Source organism: Grampus griseus (assembly GCF_964374135.1).
Source record: "Grampus griseus genome assembly, chromosome: 3".
In the NCBI taxonomy this organism is placed as follows: domain Eukaryota; kingdom Metazoa; phylum Chordata; class Mammalia; order Artiodactyla; family Delphinidae; genus Grampus; species Grampus griseus.
The window spans coordinates 149105440-149126879 of NC_139019.1; the positions used below are offsets into that span (position 1 = coordinate 149105440).

The 21440-nt window shown below is 48.7% G+C and overlaps 1 protein-coding gene across 1 annotated transcript; it reads left to right on the forward strand.

Annotated features, from left to right (window-relative positions):
- Positions 1-5237: 5237 nt before the first annotated feature.
- On the forward strand, positions 5238-9910 carry MSX2 (msh homeobox 2; the record flags this gene model as incomplete). The annotated part of the gene is made up of 2 exons (XM_082651284.1): positions 5238-5616; positions 9486-9910. 2 exons carry the CDS (start codon positions 5238-5240, stop codon positions 9908-9910), a joined length of 804 nt encoding a protein of 267 aa, XP_082507410.1.
- Between the last annotated feature and the right edge of the window lie 11530 nt (positions 9911-21440).

Sequence of the window (21440 nt, forward strand, 5' to 3'; positions counted from 1 at the left end):
CTACAGGCTGGGATTGGGAAGGTACCAGCAAGCTGTGCCCAAGGTCTGGGAAACGGGAGATACGCCTTCCTGTTTGTCTAGACGTTTCTTCTTCCCTTGATCCCCATCCTTCACTTGACAGAGTTGTCAATCTGCTTCCTTCTGAAGAGGTGGGTAGTTATACCCGTTTTGCATAGAGGGCAAGAAAAGGCTCAAAAAAGTTATCTCCTCATGCCTCAAATTATTCAACTTTGTATCAGTGGATCCCAGATGTGTGTGATGTCAGGCAGATCTATTGAAAAGGGTGGTAAAAAAATACTATCAACAAGGATTTAAGAAACGATAATAACAGCCAACATTTACTGAACGCTAGACACTCCCATACTGAGGAAACGGTGGTGCCGAGAGGTGGAGTGATTTATCCAGAGTCCCACAGGAAATAAGTGGCTCAGCCCTGTTTAAATCCTCCAGGAGACTGGAAGCAGAACCTTTACAGTCACTCCTGGGTGGGGTGCCTGAGGCAGCCACACTCTTGTGTTACCTGCTTTTTTTTTTTTTTAGCGGTACGCGGGCCTCTCACTGTTGCGGCCTCTCCTGTTGCGGAGCACAGGCTCCGGACGCGCAGGCTCAGCGGCCATGGCTCACGGGCCCAGCCGCTCCGCGGCATGTGGGATCTTCCCGGACCGGGGCACGAACCCGCATCCCCTGCATTGACAGGCGGACTCTCAACCACTGCGCCACCAGGGAAGGCCTTTTACCTGCTTTTTATAAGGCTTCTCACTTAGTCCTCACCAGCCACCCTATATACTGGGCATCTTTTCTAAAAAGAGGTTACTAAGGCCCCCAGCGCAGTGATGGTGGCAAATGGCAAAAAGTAGGGCCTGGATTTGAATACGGAACTACTGATGGAGCGCGGAACTTACGACTCTTTCCCCTTTCGCAACTCTCACACCTGCTGTGGCCAGAAACAACTACGTCTCCATGAACTGGCCCACTCCTCTCCGAGGCTGTGGGACCTGCAGAGAGGCACAACATCTGCCTCCATTTCTTCCCCCCTCCTCCGAGGATGTCTCCGTTGTGGGCTACTTCCAGGGGGACCTTGTCGAATCAGACTCCGCCCACAGCAAATTTCAGGCCAACCTCTCTCTTGTCTGCGCCTCGGCTTCATCTGTAAAATGGGGAGCCATGAAAGCTCAGGCTTCAGGTAGCTTTACGTAATCTGTGTAGCGCTTTGGCAAAGGTCCCTTCTCTTCAGACTGGGTCCTGAACTCAGTGGGCGGGGGCCATAGCAAACTGATTGGAGCGTCCAGAACTTCACAAGCAACGGATCTGCACCCCCCACCCCCCAATAACCTCAAGCAGCGACCCCGAATGCCCGTCTACTCGCCTTCCTGCTCTGTAACTCGAAAAGTGATCTCTCAAATGCCCGGAAATATGCCCGCCCTGGTGAGGTCTGATCTTCCCCATTCCTACTCCGCACTGCACAGGTAAGAAAAATGAGCCCAGAGAGGAGCAGCCTTTTGCCCGAGGTCACACAGCGAAGGACTGGGGCAGGGTGGGGGATGGTGGGGGAGCGGTGTTGTGGAATTCCAGGCGGACGTTGGCGCCCGCTTGTCTGCCCGCTTCTGATACCCGGGTTCGGGAGAATAGGCTGCTAACGAGCGGCCCATTAGGAGGAATTGTCACTCCTCTGGGAGCGAGGTTGTCCCATTAGGGCGAATTGTCATTCGTCCTGGAGCGAGGTTGTCCCGGCTCCGCGCAGGCTGAGTGCCGGGGCCGAGAGCAATTAACGCGGCTCCGGCGCGGGCAGCCGCCTCTGCCCCGGGCAGCGGGGGCGGGGCGGGGCGGGGGCGGGGCGCCCGGCGCGGCTGGAGCCGGTCACCCGGCGCAGCCCCTTCCCCCGGAGCCCGCCTTTCATCTCCCCGCGCCTGGCGCCTGCCCGCACCCCTGGCCCGTCTACAGCCCCCTCCTCCGCCCCTCCCCCGCCTCCTCCGGGCCGCCGGGATCCAGCGATCGGTCCTGAGGCTGCAGACGCCGCGGTCCGCGCGCTGTCCTTCACGGTTTTCGCCTTGGGACTTGCGGTGCGCGTGCGCGGCTGTTCCACGCAGGCCCCGGGCGCGTGCGAAATGCCCGGGGCGCGCGCTAAGGTGGAGTGCGGCGGGTCTGCGCGCACCCGCCGGTGCCGTGAGGGGAAATGCCCGGGTCCACCACTTTCTACCTGCGTGACCCGGCCGCAGAATTAGCGCTTCCTGGCTTTAGGCTTTTCATCTGTAAAATGGGGAAAATAATTTCTGCCCGGAGCGATGTGTTGGAAGAAACGAATGAAATCATGGAGGACAGGTCCAGGTACTAAAGCAGAGGTGACGCTTAGTGGTGACTGAGTTATGATTGGAACCTCACGTTTCTGCCTGCGTATATGTCACCGGGAACTAACCTTTACTGAATGCTCCCTAAGTGCCAAAGACAGACCTCCGCTAAGGGACTATAAACTTTTCAGGGCGAGCCGAATTCTCAGTCCCAGAGATTTTACAAAGAACCCACCGTGAACTACGTGAAAGGGGGCAAAGTGCCTCATTTTGGATATCTGGCAAAGAGAAAGCATTCGATACATTGTTGCTGCTTTTGATATACAATGATATGGTGGAGCTTTTTTGGATCGCCTACACCTGCTAGTTATCTTATGTAGCCCCTTGAACTGAATTGCGGCAAGAGCCATCCTGATTAGGGGTTCTCTCTCATTTTAGAGGGAAAAAAATATTAGGCTAAGGGAGGGGAAGGAACGCGACCAAGGGCACGCGGCCAGGAAGAGGTGTATACAACATTCTGAAAACGCAGCTAACGCAGCACCAGATGCACAGACGGGGTTTTCCACAAAGGGCTAGAACTGTGTTGAGGTTCCACTCTTTTCACAGCAGAAGAGACACCCTTTCCTGAATTGTCCCAACCTCAGCTGGCAGAAAACAAGATGGGCAGGCTGGTTGCTCCCTGGACATCTCTCCTGTTCATGGCCAGAGCTTGGCAACCTCCCTTGGAACACCAGTTGTTTGTTTAATCTCTACTATTTTCTCATTGCTGGCTTTACAATTTTTGTCCTTTGCCTGGACATCAGGACCAAAGAGTAGGGAGGGGAACCTACCTTATCCTCTCCCAGAAAACTTCATCAAAATAAAAGAGCTCTCTCTACTAGTACTAATTAAAACAAACAAGCAAACAAAAAACCCCAGGAATGAGCTTGCATGCCCCCTAATTGACAAATATTAACAAGGAGTTTTCAAGAACAATTATCAAACAGTGGCTGGGTACGTTTTGGCAGCAGAGGGCTAAACGAATTTCAGGTTTGCTTCCAAAATATGTAGCCTGCACCTTGCTAGTTTCCTCTAGGAGGCAGAGAACTTAATCTGGGTTTACCTGTACTGTATTTGAGATGCATATCGAGCCAACTATCATCAGGTATGACTCAAGGGGAAAATGCATAAGGCATATATCTCCAGATAACTTTCCTAGTTTTTTTTTTTAAATAACTTTCTCTGAACTTCCAGTTTGTTGATAGTGGTGGGAGAAGGGGGTTTTAGAAGGCTGTAGTTAGAACTTCTTTACTTTTAAACTTTTATTCAGGACCCTTTCTAATCAAATTGAATTAAGTGGCCAATGCAGATTGTTTTTATCCTCTAGGATTCAGATAACACCTATTCTGGTTATCCTAGGCCAGCGCAGTTTCACTCCAGGCAGAGGTTTGGGGTGAAGGGAGGTGCTCTGGGAAGTGGATCTGGGGGTCAAGTCTCTAAAAGTCGTGAATGGGGAAGTAGCTCCAAGCTCTGGGCATCTCAGTAATTAAAAACAGTGTCCCTTCCTTCCAAGGCTTTGGGAACTGTTTAGCAAGCATCTGCTGTGTGCAAGTCCCTGAGCCGGGTCACTTCTATTCACCTCATCACTTGCGGGATAATCGCTCAGATATAGGAAAAGGCAGCCGCAGCCTGGAAAGAGTCATTTGAAGAAATAGGTGTTGGCCCAGCGGCCTGCAGAGTGATTGGAGGCCTCTGCACATTGGAAGTTCGCGCGCTCTCCCCTTTCCCATACTGAGACAGTCATCACTAAGGCTTTGAGATGTAATTACCCAGGGTATAATTTGAAGTGGGGTGGGGATATCTATACTTTTTTTTTTAACCAGGTGCAATGAATAAAAATGTCCTTCCCCAAAAGATACACAGGTCCGGGGTGGGCAAACTTGGCACCCAGTTCTGACACTTGCAAGGGTGTGTGTGTGGGGGTGGTGGTGGTGGGAAGCACTAGATATTATCTATGCCTTTTCCTCACTCCTCCTCCGCCTTGAAGGCAAATACTGGCACCCAAACACACGACCAACACGGGCTCAGACAAACTCATGAACACACAATGCACGCAGTCTTGAGAAAAAGGTCGGATCCGGAGGTCCAGAGAGGAGATGCAGGGAAAAGAAAACTCGAGGATTCCAAGTTTCTAAGAGTGCGCTGGTTTTGTTTTCGAGTGGAAGAGATGGAAAGCTCTGGTTTAAATCTTCCAGTTGGAACTACTTGGGAGAGGGCAGCCGTGACCACCTACCTCTCTGGCTCGTTCCGGCCCCTCTCCTAAGGGAGTTATAGTAATAGCGGACGCCGTCGAGCACTTGCTGAGAGCGAAATACCTGCTTTTCTAAGCGCCATGCATGTAGTATTTCTTTTAGCAGGGATGCTGGCCCTTCCTTTCAGTGCTGGCCCCTAAAACTGTTACGTTCGCCCAGTTTCGACCCATAGTAGGAGCTTAATAAATGTTTTTGCCATGTCACTTGCAGATTTTAAACATGTTCTGGCGCGGAGTACCTTTTAAAAAGAGGGGTCAACAGAGAGAAGAAATGGGGGCTCCGCGAACTTCCTGTTTAAATAATCGGCCTTAATTACGCCTTAGACTTTTCAGTTTTGGCGTGATTATAACCCTTGAGGGATCGCCTGATAACAACTCTGCTGACTGCTCCTGTAATTAACTCCTAATTTATTTCAAACAGAAAAAAAAAAAAAAAAAAAAAAAGGCCCCAGCCTCTTCCGGAAGAGCCAATCGGAGGCGAGCGTCCGTGGCGTCAGCGCCAGGGCCGGCTCGGATTGGCTGAGCCGAGTCTCTCACTTCCCCTTGGAGGAAAGGCACGGCTGCCGGCGCGCCCCTCCCGTCTCCCCCCAAAAAAGTTTGAGTCGCAGCTGCCTGGTTGCCAGCGGAGTCGCGCGCCGGGAGCTACGTGGGGCAGAGAAGTCATGGCTTCTCCGTCCAAAGGCAATGACCTGTTTTCGTCTGATGAGGAGGGCCCGGCGATGGTGGCCGAGCCGGGCCCGGGGCCTGGGGGTGCCGACGGGGCCGCGGAGGAGCGCCGCGTCAAGGTCTCCAGCCTGCCCTTCAGCGTGGAGGCGCTCATGTCGGACAAGAAGCCGCCCAAGGAGACTTCCCCATTGCCAGCCGAAAGCGCCTCCGCCGGGGCCACCCTGCGGCCACTTCTGCTGCCGGGACACAGCGTCCGGGAGGCGCACAGCCCCGGGCCGTTGGTCAAGCCCTTCGAGACAGCCTCGGTCAAGTCGGAAAATTCAGAAGACGGAGCGGCGTGGATGCAGGAACCGGGCAGATATTCGCCGCCGCCAAGTGAGTGCCTGCAGAGGCCGGGACCAGGGGTAGGAGGGTGCGCGGGGTACAGGAGGGAACTGGGGGTCCGTATTCCAAGCTAGGGGTACGGAGACCCCTCTGTACTATGCGCCCTGAAAAAGCAAGCATTACAAGTCCTTGGCCCCTTAATATCCCCAGAGTTCAGCGCGCCCACGGCATCCAAGATACCTTCTGGGTAATATCCGCGCAGCGCGTGTTTGGGATCCCCTAGCTGTACAGAATATTCGACACGAATGCCAACGCCCTGATCGTTGAAGGGAGAACCCAGCTGGGTTTGCGGGGTCGCTTGGGTATCCGTTTCTCTAGCCCTCAGCCCTAGGCCACTTCGCTTTTTTTTTCACTGTCCCTCGGGGTCTCAGTCTGGGGAATGAAGAAGGATACACGTTTAAAGAGCACCGGAATATATGCCAGGCAGAGGCAGAGTGTCTAACTACCTTTCAAAGTTCACAACCCTGCGAGGTGTGCCCTCACTATAAAGATGAGCTAATTAAAATCTAACCCGATTTTGGGTAGAAATGATCATCTTCCATTGGTCCCGCGGGTATCGAAGCACGGTAACGCGGAGGGATGGCGGCAGAGACTTATGCGGCGAGGAAATGTCTCCCGGTCGTCCCGGCGGCCAGCCCCGTCGCTTCGCTGGGAGCGGGCTGGGGTCAGCAGCGTGGGGCTCCGCTTGGCTCAGAGTAATAATTAACAGCATTCCAGCAGCGCTTCAGTTTACAAAGTGATGCTTATTAGTTCACCAGATCCGATCATCGCTGGAACCCCGAAGTGTGGGCAGAAGCCCGGGACCTGTGGTTATCCCAGTTTTCAGACATGCATACTTTGAGGACTGAACTTGCTTGAGCCAGGTCACCAACAATGGCTGAATTGGGCAAGGGGCCCCGGTGTCCAAGCCCCAACCCTGGCCACCTTGATCCCTCTCCCCAGACAGACCAAGCAGAGGGCCGAACACCTGCACCCCGCTTCCTGCCAATGAGGAAGGAGAACTGAGAGTCGCAGGAGAGCTGATTTTTCTTCCAGCGTTTACGTCCAGTTTTGGGCCCTGGGTCCTCTTGCGATATGGGGAAGCCATTCCCTGTAGCTCCTTTTACTTCTGTCTCCCAGCCTTTAAGATTTCTCTATCTGCACTCTGCCTCTAGGAAAGGCGAGAGAGAGGATGCCTGCGTAGGGACTTTTTCGAAAGCTGGGAGCATCACATTTTACCCCATTCCCATCAGCCCTGAAAACTCGAGATGCAAAGTATTTTGTGAACAAAACAAGGCCATATAACCAGGCATCAGTGGCTGTCCCCTCTGGCTTCTTCTCTCCACCCTGTTAGAAACTCCCAAAGATTCAAAGGGCGTGGAGATTAAGGACTCAAAGAATTTAAACTCAAGTTTGCACAGTACTTTATAGCACTTTTCACCGTATTATCTTATCTGATCTCCGTGTGGCTGAAGCTGGCCTCCCGGTAACAGATGAGGACATTTCAACAGAGTTCAGAGGAATCTGCACACATCGAGTTTGGGCTTGACAAGAAAGACTTGGGGACATTTAATGATCACCTATCTGATGGCAGACAAGACTCTGGGCATTCTAAAATTTGGTACTCTGAACCACACTGCAGGATCAGTATTAGTTACCCATTTTATCGATGGTGAAATAGAGGCTTAGAAACTTTAAGGGACTTAATTTGTTTGATAGATATTGAGTGCCTGTATATGCCTAGGCCTGGGTCAATTCCCAGCTGCGCATCAAGGATTCAGGCTTTACAGGGAGTGGTGTCCAGAGGTCAGACATTTCCACTTTCTTAGGTTCCTGGGGTTCTGTAAGCATGCCTGCCAGGGCCCAGGGTAAGGCAGCCGTGGGCCCTGGATGTGACCCTTCCATGAGAAAAGTAGGAGATTCTGAGAAAGGATTTAATTTTTTTTAAAAAAGTGGGTCATTGGTGCTTTGGGCCTGGAGATGGCCTCAGGAGCCCTGTGGTAGGAGCGGTGGGTCGGGGGGAGCCTAGCGACAGAGCCTGGGGCAGGAGGAAACCACCTGCCCAGGCCCGGGTTTTGTTATTCTCAGGAGGCCGTAGGTTAAATGCTGTTTTGCTTTGTATAATCGCACCCTTCCTCAGGCTGGTTTAAAATGGGGAGGAGAGTGGGAGGGTGGAGAGAGGTGCGCTGGGAGGGACGCTTTGATACACACATGAGATCCCGTCACCTGGATTTCATAATTCAAATGCAGCCCCTAGGAGCAGCCGGAATGACCGTGCCCAGGCACAGAATCACTTCCAAACATAGAGCAGAGGCAAGTGTAGATTCTAGGAGCTTGGTATCTGAGCTGTGGCCACTGGATCCTCCCAGCTAGCCAGGTCACGTTTGTGAAGGGTGAGAATTTCACAGGTCCCTGAGTCTCTGATTGTTGTTATTTTATTTGTAAATTAAGAAGTAGGCACCCCCAGCTCTCTGGCTTACTTAGGGATTAGCATATGCAAAAGTCTACACTCCTGTGGTAGTTTCTTACCCATCTCTCTCCCAGATTTCTGTTTTTTGATTGATGGCAGAACCCACTACCTCTTTCATTTTTAGCCACTTAAAAGTGATGGTTAATAATGTCACATTAGGACAAATCCATTTCTTGTTGGAAATGGAGGCTGGGTTGGGACTTGTGCTGTGTCACCCTCAAGTATGAAGTGTAAACTCTCTCTTGGGCCACCAAAGTAACTAAACAAGAAATGCTACATTCTCCCTTTGGAGTGCTTTGGAGTTACTACGGTGGCTACATTTGGAAAATTAGCATAGCTCATAAAAGCCAAATGCAGAAAATGAATTGTTTAGCATCTGTCCCTCAGCTCCACCCCAACTTCCTTTAAGGAAAAACCCGAAGTTAGTTGATGCTATGGAATCACAAGGATGCCCTGTCCTATGATTTCCTATAATTGAACCCATTTTAAATATGGAGTCTGGATGCTGTAGGCATACCTTTATTTTGCTTGTTATTCCTTCTTTCTAAATTCCAGCAAGAAGCTAATCATTTACACATTGCCTCCAAACCATAGAATGGGTAGGAGAGATGGCTAAAATGTCATCACATGCTCTCAATTCAGGAGGCAGCATGACTTCCCCTGACATTTACATTTATGGGCGAGCTAATTTTTCCCTCCTTCTTAGTAAAGTTTATATTACAGAAGCACCCAGCCAAGAAAGTTATCCCACATCCAGATCTGTAAAATGATGTTCAGGTTTTATAATCTGTAGACTGGAGGGAATGACATCTGTGTGGTTGTTTATTGCATGAGGCTGCTCACCAATCCATAGATGCTATTAATTTACTGCAGACCTTATCGGCACGATTATCCTTCACAAATATGTTGATGCAATCCAACTTCTCCTGGTGCAGAGAGGGGATGGACCCAGTTCGTAAGACCCTTTTCATTTTCCTTCTCATATGTGATTATCTCGGTGTCCTAGGGATGTGAGGATTATCATGAGCCCAGCCCCCCATTTTTAAGATAAGCAATATCAAGAAGAGATGGGGTTTTGTTTCTCAGAGAACCCTCAGCTCTCTTGACTTATGAGGGGTCTGTTCATATTTCATTATCTCTGATGCTGTTTGTTTTCCATATAGAAAGTTCTGTTACACCATAAAACTCCCAAACTTTTGGGAAAAGATTCAATTTTTTAAAAACAAAACAATTTATCCATTTAAGTATGGTCCTTCTCTATCCCTCCCCCCCCCCAAAATCCAACCACACATGGTTTTGACCAAGGTACCTCTTTGAAAGATGAAGAGGGAAGACCCCACCCCCCCATGGACACACCTGGCGAGAAAGCCACTTTCTTTTGCTAACTCACTCCCCATTCTCTGTTCCCTAGGACACATGAGCCCCACCACCTGCACCCTGAGGAAACACAAGACCAATCGGAAGCCACGCACACCCTTCACCACCTCCCAGCTCCTCGCTCTGGAGCGCAAGTTCCGCCAGAAACAGTACCTCTCCATCGCAGAGCGGGCAGAGTTCTCCAGCTCTCTGAACCTCACAGAGACACAGGTCAAAATCTGGTTCCAGAACCGAAGAGCCAAGGCGAAAAGACTGCAAGAGGCCGAACTGGAAAAGCTGAAAATGGCTGCAAAACCTATGCTGCCCTCTGGCTTCAGCCTCCCTTTCCCCATCAACTCGCCCCTGCAAGCAGCCTCCCTATACGGCGCGTCCTACCCTTTCCATAGACCTGTGCTCCCCATCCCGCCCGTCGGACTCTATGCGACTCCCGTGGGATATGGCATGTACCACCTGTCCTAAGGAAGACCAGCTCAATAGACTCCGGGATGGATGTTTGTTTAAAAGCCTTCCCCCTCCCTCTCCAAGAAGACAGTCCCGCTCTGCAAACCTTGCATGCACCACCGTCAGCGGCTAGATCGACAGGGCCACAGACATAGTTGAAATTGGTTCTTTTGACTGGAGACACCCAAACCCCGTTTTCTTGGTGTAATCTTCCAGATGCCAGCCCCCCTTCTCCTTTCACAAGATTGGCTCTGATGGTTTTTATATATAAATATGTATATAATAAAATATAATACATTTTTATACAGCAGACATAAAAATCAAATTATTTTGAAAGGTAAAATTTATATACATATATATATAAATATATATATATGTCTTTTTTCTCTATATATCACCTTCCTAAAAGAGACTGCTTAATTAAGTCTAGCTGTTGTCTTTTTCTTATGGGGGAGACAAATTATTTGCTAAAATTACTGAAATCTGATCATTTGGATCACTGACTTGCAAACATTAGAATTAGACACTGTGTGCATAGGCAGTAGATATGGAAAGATTCCTCCCAGAGAAGGGGACACATCATGTTTTTGCGTTTTTTACGTGCATTTAAAAACTCACTAGATATGACCATATTTGGCCCTGTTTTTTTCCCCCTTCTCCACCTTGTTTGTTACACATTGTTCAAAGTTTTTGTAAGATCAATAAAAGGGGGATGAGAAGAATCCTGAGAGTGCCTCGGGGTAAGGTGGAAAATGGAAGTCCTTCCTAATTCCTCTCAAGGCTGTTGCTTAACTGCATTTCAGATAATTGGAGAGTGAAAAGTTAGAGCATGTCGGGAGGAATTGATGGTTTCCGTGAACCACTAGGTACATCAGTCCTCACACATTTGAAAAGGTGATTTGGGTGGATGTGTGTGTGTAGTTAATTGTCTGCTTAAAAATTATGAATATCTTGTAACCATTATCTATACTAAATATTCCTGAACAATGAATAGATCTAAAAAGAAAAAAAATCATGCTTTCTCTGTGTGTGTACCTGTTGTATGTGCTAAACTTATTAGAAAAATTTATATACTTTTTAACATGTTGGGGGCAGAGGGTAAAGCCATGTTTTGACTTGATAAAAAATGGTGTTGTCAGACAGCCCATATAGCTCCTTGGTATTTCATTTTTCTATCCAGCTCCCCTCCCCCATCCAAGTATACTTTTATCCCTTTGAAAGGGTGCCTTGTATAATTTTATATATTTTATTGAAGAGTTATTTCTTATCTCTTATTCTGAATTAAATTAAACGTTTTATTGCAGTAAAGTCTGTCCAAAGTCACAATTATTTTTAAGAGGTGCTCTCTGTTCTTTAGCCGGTCTTAGCCCAGAAATGCCACCCAGATGGGGGAGGGGGGCTGGTGATTTTTATGATGATTTTAATGGGAATCAATCCAGAGCTGTGGCCAGATTCAGCCCGGGGTAGGGAAGTCTACAGCAAATAGCAAAAGACTTTGAAATGCTTCCTCTGGCAGCTTGTGTTACTCATGGAAAATTGCTATTAGGAGTTTTTCAAATTCCAGTGAAAGATGAGCTTAGAAGTGGCAGGGCCCAGGGATCGGCCAGAATCTGAGGGGTTTGTGGATGATTGCGGGGGTGGGGGGGGCGGGAATCTTGAACTTGAAATCTCTCAGCTACCACAACAACAAGCTTCGAGCTGAGGGAAGGGACCTATATAGTTCTTTGCAAATGTAGATGGTAACTAGATGCGTTCACTGAGGGGGAGAGGGGGGTAGATGGATGCCTGCTGCCCTTTTCAGGACTGTGTCAAATCACATTCCGTTTACCATTCCTAGCTCCTTCCAAGGAGATCGGCCTTGAACAAATGCTCTTTTCGGTTTGTAGGGGGGAAGGTAGTTCATTCAAGTTCCCTTTGCTTTGCAGCCTGCCTTTCCACTGGTTACAGAACGGGGGTCAGGCTTGGGTTTTGAGTCATCACCATGAAAATAAATTGGTGATGGGTGGGGGAGGCGGGGAAGAATCTTAAACTCCACTTTCTGTCGCACAAAGAAACCAAGTGGCCATTGATGATGACTTTCCGAGGGCTGTTTTCGGATGAGAAGCTCGAGTGACCTGGGAACGAGTTGGAAGGGAGTCGAGAACTTCCTGTTGCGGAGCCTGAGCGGTGGGGAGATTGGCACCTGGCACCTACTAGGACTAGCGCTTTAGTCCCAGTTTCCTTTGTGCCCACACCCAGTTTAGAGGTGGGCGCCGGAAACTCCATTTTTCCGGTGGGGCAGAGGCCCCCAAGGTCGGTCGGTGAGTTTCTCCTACGGAGTGTGATCCAAACCCAGGGATCTGCTCCGAAGCTGGGGTCCGACCGATTTCTTCCAGCTCGGCCGCCGAGCTGGAGTGAACCGCAGGAACGTCCCAAACCTCCCCGAGTGTGCCCTGGCCATCCCGCTGGGCCACCCCAGCCATCCTCATTTGCGGGATACGTTTTCCAAAGGCCAAAGCCGTTCCCGGTTTCGTCACCAGCCGCCAAATTGGGGCCCTAATTAGCCCGTCCACCGCGAGCTTCCTTCCCGGAGCCTCTCGGACCCCGCAGCCTCGGGAAATCTCAGCCCGGGGTGGGGGATCCGGAGACGCCGACTCTGGGTTAAGACTCAGCTTGCTCCCGGGAGGAGGGGGTCACAGGCTAGAGTGTTTTTCGGAGAACCGGGCTGCGTCCTGTGTGGTCAGCCGGGTGGATTGGAAACCATCTAAGCGCCTGCGCATTACCCCAATCACCCTAAATCCCAAAGAAAAACTGAGGCCGGGACAGGGAAAAAGAGTCGCTCAGGCGCCAATACACGCACCCCTGCGCTCCTGGGCGGATGGGATTACGTAGTTGAGGACGCGGCCGTGTTGCCGGGGCCCAGACAACGGCCAGAGGTCCGCGGGCCCGCCGGTGCGCCTTGCTCTGGGGCTCCCTCCGAACCGCCTGCCCAGCATTAGGTTTGGCGGTCGCCACGGTCTCCGCTTAGGTCGCGCTTGGCATGCCAGGCGTTTCAGGGACCAGGCTAACCACCTGGGGCGACAGAAGGACCCTGTCTCACCAAGAACCCCGCAGCCGCGCCTTGGAAATTGAAACCGAAGATGCCACTGTGCCGGCTTTGGCCATCGTCGCCTGCGCTGCCGGGAGCCTGGCACACAACTCCCCCCAAGTCCTCCCGTACTTCTCAGTGCTTTTATCTAAAACTTCCCAGAAAGACGGCCCTGCTTTCAGGAAAGAGGGGACAAAAGGAGAGGAGATCCCATTTATTGAGCTCTTGCTAAGTACAGAACTAGGCATCTTCCGGCTCATCTCATCTAGTCGCTGCACACCCTTGGGGAGGTATTACTGATGCCATTTTATAGTTGAGGAAACTGAGGCTCAGAGAGGTGGCTCACTAAGGTCCCAGAGTCGGCAAGGGGCAGCAGCAGAATTCAGACCTAAGTGTGAGCCTGGTGGTGGGCATAAAGTCTGGCAAAGGGGGTCCCTGAAGGAGCTGTCTCAGAGGAGCTGCGGGATGCTGGGCCCTAGGGAGCTCTCCAGATGCCCCAGCCCAGATCCTAGCGCAGCCCAGCTCTGGAGCCCCTCTCTGCATCCCCTTCCCCACCCCTCATTGCTGTAAGGGGCTCCCCACACAGGGGCCCAGCTTCTCTATCACAGGGGACCTGGGGCTCAGCCTGACCACCCTCCCCCCTGCAGCCCCGGGGAGGTGATGCTGGGGCAAGGCCGACAGGAGGTAGGCAGCGAAGGCCTGGCTGGATGAGAGCAGGCGCTGGTAAAACGTCTGCCTGACCCGACTGAAAAGAGGATCCCTGCCTTTGAGCAGAACCTTGTCTGACCGAATGAAAACTCCCACGGCCATTCTTTGCCATAAAAGCAGCTCATTTGCCACGGGTTGGAGAGGCCACTTCCCCACCCCCACTCCCTCTCCACTGCTGGGTTTGGAATAAACATAAACCTCATTTATAAAAGACCCCACGTCACACACACACACACACACACACCCCTCCCTGAAATCACAGGCCTCAGTTGGTGAAGTTGATTGTGCCTGTTTTCCCCTTCCATGTAACTTAAAAAAAAAAAATTTCCAGATTGGTGATGCCGTAGGTCTTTTTAATGAAATCGGTCAGAGAGCAATGAGGAAAGTCTGCTGTCAACTCCAGGACCCCTCCACCCCTCTCCCACGCCCAGCAACCCCTCTCACCTCCTCCCTGCTAGGAACTAAATAAAAAGCAGTAAAATTACTTTCCAAAATAGCCTGCTTCAAAGCAGAACAGAGTACCAGGCTGCGGGAATCCTGAATCCTGCCCTGATAAGGTTCATAACAATCAAATCTAAACTCCATCCACCTCCTCTGACTCTTTCCAACCTCCTCCGGACCCCTCTGCATTTGTTGATGAAAACACTTTGATGTCCTGAGTCCTCCAAACAATTATTATTATAATTTTAAACAACCTGGTATTTTCCATTACTAACGGCTCGGGCTTTGAAGTTACACCTCATAATTTCCTAAATTAAATAAATCATTTTAAGTTTGCACTGGGAGGCTTTTAATAGTAGAGAAAAGAATATCATTATCTTATTGAGACCCAGTTGTGACGGCTCCAGTTTGGCTGTAGCTAGGGGCAAAGTAGGCTCACTCTAACAGGCCTACTTTATTAACCTCCCATAACTCTTGAAAGAACATTTTTATATTTTCTTTGATTTCCCCCCTCCCTCTCTTGTTTTAAAGCTGTCCCAACCTTTAATTAGTGCCTAATATGAAAAGCATTATTTTTTTAATGCTATGTAATTTACCAGCGGCAACAGGCCAACTTAACAATTGTTTATTAGACTTGGTTTTTCACACAGGGCAAAGAATGCCGCTCCAAACCCAACTTTTCATGGGTGGTTGCACTAATTAATACAGTGTCTGAGGCTCCTAGGGGGTTTTTTAATATTGAAGCCTATGGGGGCGGAAGGGGGTTTTAGAAGTCCAGCTCCTGCTGACGACGTTCTCGCTCTGATTTCTTTCATGCTGTTTTGATCCTGTCTGTGGAGTCAGCACAGACAGAAATTGTTCTCTGGCTCCAGAGACTCCGATGGCAATGGCCCCGGGAACCCCCCCGCACCTCCACTTGTGATTTATGGCTTGTGGGGCCAGAATTGGGGTGCAGGGAGCCCACTGCTCACTCTGGGCTTGGGGTGGGGAGAGCTGCCCCTCATCCAGCCTGGAGGGGGGAAGGAGCTGGCCTGGGGCTTGGGTTGGGTCAGAGTCAAGCTGCTGGGGGCACATGCCAGGTCTCCCAGGCACCAGGCAGCACTTAGCTCTGGGCAAAGAATTGACTGAGATTGAGGCAGGGACTGGGATGAGGGTGGAGGTGAAGCGAGGAAGGGACAACCCCCTTCACCAGCGCTGCCTCCTTTTGGCTTTTTCCTTTACCTCCCCTGTTTTCCCCATTCTTTTGTCTTTCATCTTCAGCCCACCCCTCACTTTATCTTTTTTCTTTTTGCGCTTTTATTTACTGTTTTCCTCCTTCCATTCTTTTTCATGTCTGTCCCACTCTCTATCTTTTTAATTTTTTTTTAATCATCGGTCTATATAATTCCTTTGCAGGCTCTCATTTTTAACTTTCTCTTTTTCTCCTCTTTTCTTGTCTTCTTTTCCTGTCATTTTGCTCCTCCACCGTATCTCTCAATACTTTTCCGTTTTCTATTTATTCTTATTCCACCTATTTCTCCCTTCTCGTTCTCTGTTTCTATTCTTTCTTCCCCGATTCCGGAGATTCCGTACCGGATTGCGGGAGCCCAGCTAGCGCGAGCCGCCTTTGCTCCTCCGGGCGCTACGCCCTACCGCAGGGGGCTCCTGGTCACCTCATCCCTTCTGTGCCCTTCCCGCCCCTGCTGCACCTGGCAAGCCAGTAAGAGAGAGACCCCTGAGCGGGAGGACGGCCCGTCGTTGGGTTTCTCCCTGGGACCTTGGGCGTCGCGGACGAGAAGGTCAGCCGCCTGACGGAGAAGGGCCAGGTCCCCGCGCGCGGCCCCTCTGCCCCGCCCGCTGCCGGCCGCCCGTTTGATGTCGCAGGCCCTGCAGGAATGCGGGCGGGTTATCAATCACCCAGCTGGATCCTGAAGGTCTCGGCCTAATCACATTTAATTGCTCGTGGAGGCCCACTCTCGCCCCGGGCCGGCCGCCGCGCTCAATTACTCCCCAAATACCTGCCATCAATAAATGCGCGCTGACACCGGCCTGGCCCGTTGGCCCAGGAGATCTCAGCCGACCAGGCGCCCCGCATCCCACTCCCAACCCCCTTCCCATCATTAAACTTACACCTCGACGCCCAGAGGAGCAAGCCAAGCAGATAAAAACAGTCCCCTTTTATTGAGCGCATCCCAAGTGCCAGACACTGGTGCTCAGCGATTTACACCCTCCTTGGAGTCTCACCACCCTCTCTGTCTGGGAGGTGTTAGCATCTCCGTTTGAATTAAGGGAACTTTCTTAGGTTTATTCTTCAACGTTCCCCAGGTGGCAAAGGTAGGCCTTGGCCCTTCTGGGACGGGAACTTGGGACCCGGCAATTCCACGGGCTATGGGTAAAAACACGAGGCGATAGTGCCTCCCAGAGGAGAAAGATTCACCTGGCGCCCTGGCACTAAGGTGTGCGGACCAACACCTGAAGCCAGGTACTTCTTATGGGAGCTTATTTATTCCTTTCACCAACTCTGGGAAGTATGCCGTTTTCCAGATGAGGACACTGGGGCCTGAGCTCCGGTGTGAGCTGTGGGGAGGGCACCCTCAAACTGAGATCCTGACCTGTCTCCTGCCTGAATGCCATCCTTGACTCCCTTTTGCACTCTTTACCTTCGGCGCTACCCTGCAATTCGGCAACTGTGGCTTCTCTCATTTTCGCAGAGCAGAAAAACAAACCTCAGACAGCAAAGTTCCCAGAGAGGGGGCACTGCAAGGCTGGATCACACAGCTGATGAACTCAGAGCCCAGAAAGTCATGTCGGTTCCAGCTATTTCCATCGCACTAAACCCTTCTATCAAGAGCCTTAGCTTTAAAAAGAGCACATTACGTCTATGTTTTACGTAGTTTCCCATTCATGGGGAGATAACAGTTATACATCTAAACAAGGATGAAGCAGGTGACACCGACTTATTGTGTGAGGCCAAATGGCCAGATTGGCTTAGGTCAGTTTGCAATGATATTGACATAAAATGTTAAGTGGAAAGAGCAGGATATAGCATCTAAATAGAGAGAGAGCGAGAGCGTGCGAGAGAGTCAGTTATGTTAAAGATATATAATGTATTTCAACTAAACAAAGATGCCATCAACTGTAATATGCATTTTATATTCCACTGTAAAAGAAAAAATTGCCCATTATGATGTAAGTTTAATTACCTAAGATTCATTACCTAGAATTTTATACTTATTATTATTAGTTCTTATTAAGAACCCTTCTAAATTAAAAAAAAGATACGTTGTGTACCTGAAACTAATATAAAATTGTAAGTCAACGATACTTTAATTAAAAAAAAAAGATGAAAGGGGCAAGAGTCATCTAAAGTCAGCCATTGACTTTATTTATGCCATACGCTTTCTTAATCCCTTAGATTTTGTTATAAAGTACATGACAGTGTCCAAAATACCCTCATCCTCGTTTGGCCCTCAGAGCAATAGATGGGGTATTATTATTATCCACATGTCATAGAAAATAAGGGTGTTCAGAGAGGCGAGGCCACTTCCCTAAGGTCAAACAGCAAGGAAGCAGAGCCAGGTTGACAGATAATTGTGTAGTTTCTTTGTGCATGGGGTGGGGTGGGGGGGGGCGGAGGTTAAGTCCTCACTGGACTAGAAGTCTGTCTAGCTTGCCGTTTTTTTGTTTTTTTTTTTTGACTCGAGAAAGTATACAGGTCCCTGAAAAGGGTTTCTGGGTTGCAGGGCCTGATATAAAAAGAGCTATTTTAGTAGCAAAGCTCTGCCTATTTTTATTTGAACGCTGAGAATGCTTGATGATGGAAAAACTGACTTTGTAAAGGAATTGTGTGTAAGATGCTAAGTGCCTCCCCTCCCGAAATTCCATCACAGAAAATCACCTGAAAGGTGGTGGTGATGGATGAGGCACTTACTGATGTGAAATTGGCCAATTTAGGGAAAGTCAGAGGGCTGCAAAGTGTCCCTCTCCCCCTCCTTCCCACCACATCAGCCACTTACCCCTTCTAGTCTTTCCGGTTGGATTTCTCTTTGTTTAGCAATGGGAACAGAGAGGAACCAAAAAGACAATGTAAAAAATCCCAGGGGTGGGTGTGGGGAATATGATCTCGGACTTGAGAATTCCAGGAAAGCAACTGGGCAGTGAAGTCATCCCACTGTGGGGTGAGATGAGGGTGGGGCAACGTGTCTGCGATGTCAGTGCCTTCCAGGGGGTGCGGGAAGAGGGCAGTGTGAGGTGGCTTTGCCTTTGCGGCTGGACTTGCAGATCTATTATTCCTAGGGTTAGGGACTTCTCTGCCCCGTGTGGGTAGCACTAAGACACAGCCCACTTTGATGAGAAAGTAAAACTGATTTTTCCCTTGCAAGTAGCAGGAGAGTGCCAAGGAAATTAGGTCTTAGAAGGAAGGAAGCAATTAGGGGAAGGAAGGCAGATTTCCCAACTGTGATGAAAACTGAGCCGGATTCAAATGTCTCTTTCAGGGGCAATAGTGTCCAACTTTTCCTCTACATGACATCCCTGGCTAAGTCAGGGTCTAGAAAAGGGAAATCATGTGCTTTTTAAAGCAAGATAAGTAAAAAAACGTGTGATGTCTCTTTGGAGTTCAAAATTGCCGGCATGAAAACTAAGCCCCCCTTCTCCTTAAATCAGTAGCAAGTTAAGATCTTTTATTTGCTGGGTCTCAGCGCATACCTGTGATCTCGAACATCGATCCCTACATGCCCCAGGATCTTCCTGAAATTCTCCAAACAGAATTATTCAAATATACTACAACTAAGAAGAAAAAGATGATGTTGTTCATCTCCTTGGAGAATAACTGAATTAAATGAGCACTTCCTATGTGCTAGGAAGTAGATCCCTAATTTCATTTTAATGCGAATAGCAGCACAAATATATGTCACCCCATTTTATAGATAAGGAAACTGAGACCCTGAGAGCTCATGTAATTTGCCAGTGGTCTCACAGCTGGTGGATGGCAGAGCTGGGATTTGAACGGTTGGAATCCAAGGATCATGGTCTCAAAACTGTTATTGTAGAGCATTCCCTGTTTTATCAAGAATTTGGGGTTTGTGACTTATGGGAACAGAAACCAGGATGAAAGAGATGGTCCTTGGGCCCACTGGGTTTCTGGATTGATTTAAAATAAGAAGTTGTCATCTGAAGCAAAATGACATTGCAGGCTAATATCTTGAACGAGGAGTAGAATTACATTGAAGAGCTACACCATTAAATGCTAGGGTAGAAGGGAATTTTGTGATCATATTGTACAAGAGTTTCAGAGTGGAGGAAGCTTGCTCAAAGTCACATAGGAGCTGTGTGGAAGAACAATATGGGGGGAAAAAGGGGGGGGTATAGTTACATTTCCAGTTCAGTTCAGCTGATCTGAGCTCAAGCAGACCTCGGAAAGTTGATTTCTGAGTGACCTGAAATCTAGGTCTCCTATACCTTAAACGCTATTAGCTCAATGAAAGAGGCGTCCAGATCAAGAGCACCAGAAAGGGCACATGGATTTTGGTCCCCAGTAATATCCATCCATGTCCCGCAGCCACTCCAAATTAAAAACATATGTGTCTATTATTTGATCTGAACAAATAATATTTTCCCAAGCTCAGAGAAAGTGTGAGCAAAAGCATTTCTTTTTTCCAGAAAACTTTGCTATTTTTATTCATCTTGTAACATGCCATCTTGGTAAAAATAGCATGCCTGCTAGGCAACGTCTCCAACCCCATCATACTCTCCTACAGAAAGATTGCTCTGGCTCTGCCCCTCTTTTTATTGATATTTTGGGGCTTCCACCAAAGACCATCAAATGAGATGCCTGAGTTACTGAGTTCAAGTCCAAACCAGCCACCGATGGCTCCCTGAGTCTCACTTTATGTGTAAACCAAGGCAGGGATTAGCAGTGGGATAAGAGCTAGGAAGCCCAGAGAGCAAAGTTTTGTTCTGTCTGGTTCTGAACTGTATCTTTAGTGCTTTCAACAGTGCATTGGCCCTAGAAGGTGCTCAGTAAGCACAGGGTTTATTGAATGAATGAAAGTGAATGTTTTACCAAACGACGGAATAGTTCTGGGAACACTTGGAAGCTCTGGGTTTTGCTGATTTTTAAAATTTTTAGGAAATATGTAGGTTTACCATGAGTTCAAGCTTTTAAAACATTGCTTCAGTTCACCAAGACAATAAAAATGATTTACATTTGGCAAGGTGGGCCAGGTAGTGCTATCAGGGCAGTTATAAAAAATTCTTGATTTGGTTCAAGTCTGCGATGACTGGTCACAGATGAATATTAAAGAAACTTTCACGACCCTGACTGGTATGTTAGCCAGACTCTGTAGAATCAGTTCTGCTTGTCCTTATGTTTCATGGGCAAAAAATGTTTACAGCATTGCATTAAATGAAACTCTCCTGAGTTATAAAATGGTCTAAGTGGATGTAGGACACTTCTTTAGAGTTTGTTTTACAGGGTGGTCCAGAGGTTAATTAACGCATTCACTCACAGGAGTTCTAGGGGCAGGTGCTGGCTCTGATTTGCAGCTCCTTTGGAAGGAGAGGAGAATCTCCAGAAAAAATTTTTTAAAAATTGATTGGAGTATAGTTGATTTACAATGTGTTGGTTTCAGGTGCACAGCAAAGTAAATCAGTTATACATATACATATATCCACTCTTTTTCAGATTCTTTTCCCATATAGGTCATTACAGAGTATTGAGAAGAGTTTCCTGTGCTATGCAGTAGGTCTTTATTAGTTATCTATTTTATATATAGTGATGAGTATATGTCAGCCCCAATCTCCCAATTTATCCCCCCGCCCCCTTTCCCCCGTGGTAACCATAAGTTTGTTTTCTACATCTGTGACTCTATTTCTGTTTTGTAAATAAGTTCATTTGTACCATTTTTTTTTTAAGATTCCACATATAAGTGACATCATATGATACTTGTCTTTCTCTGTCTGACTTGTTTCACTCAGTAGGACAGCCTCTCTTTTATTGTCTTCAGAGCCTCTGTTTTCTCTTTCTTAATATGGGACCTATGGTCCCTGCTTCTGCAGCCCTGAGATGTACTTCTTAGAGGCATAGTTAAGGCATAATTAATATTCTCCAGCTCCCTTGAGACAAGTGATAGGGTTTTAAAGTAAAATAACACTTCTAGGAATCAAGTGGGAAATTAAAAACTATTCATTTCAGAGTAAAAAGTGTCACCCTTACTATCCTGAACTGTGCTCAACTCAAAGTCTCTTTAGAGGTTGAGGGAGGGCTGTGATTTCCTGGAGGACATAATAACGCAGGTCGCAGGGCCCAGATCTGGGGCTGCAATAAGCGTTTGTGAAAGGTACCTTGATTTT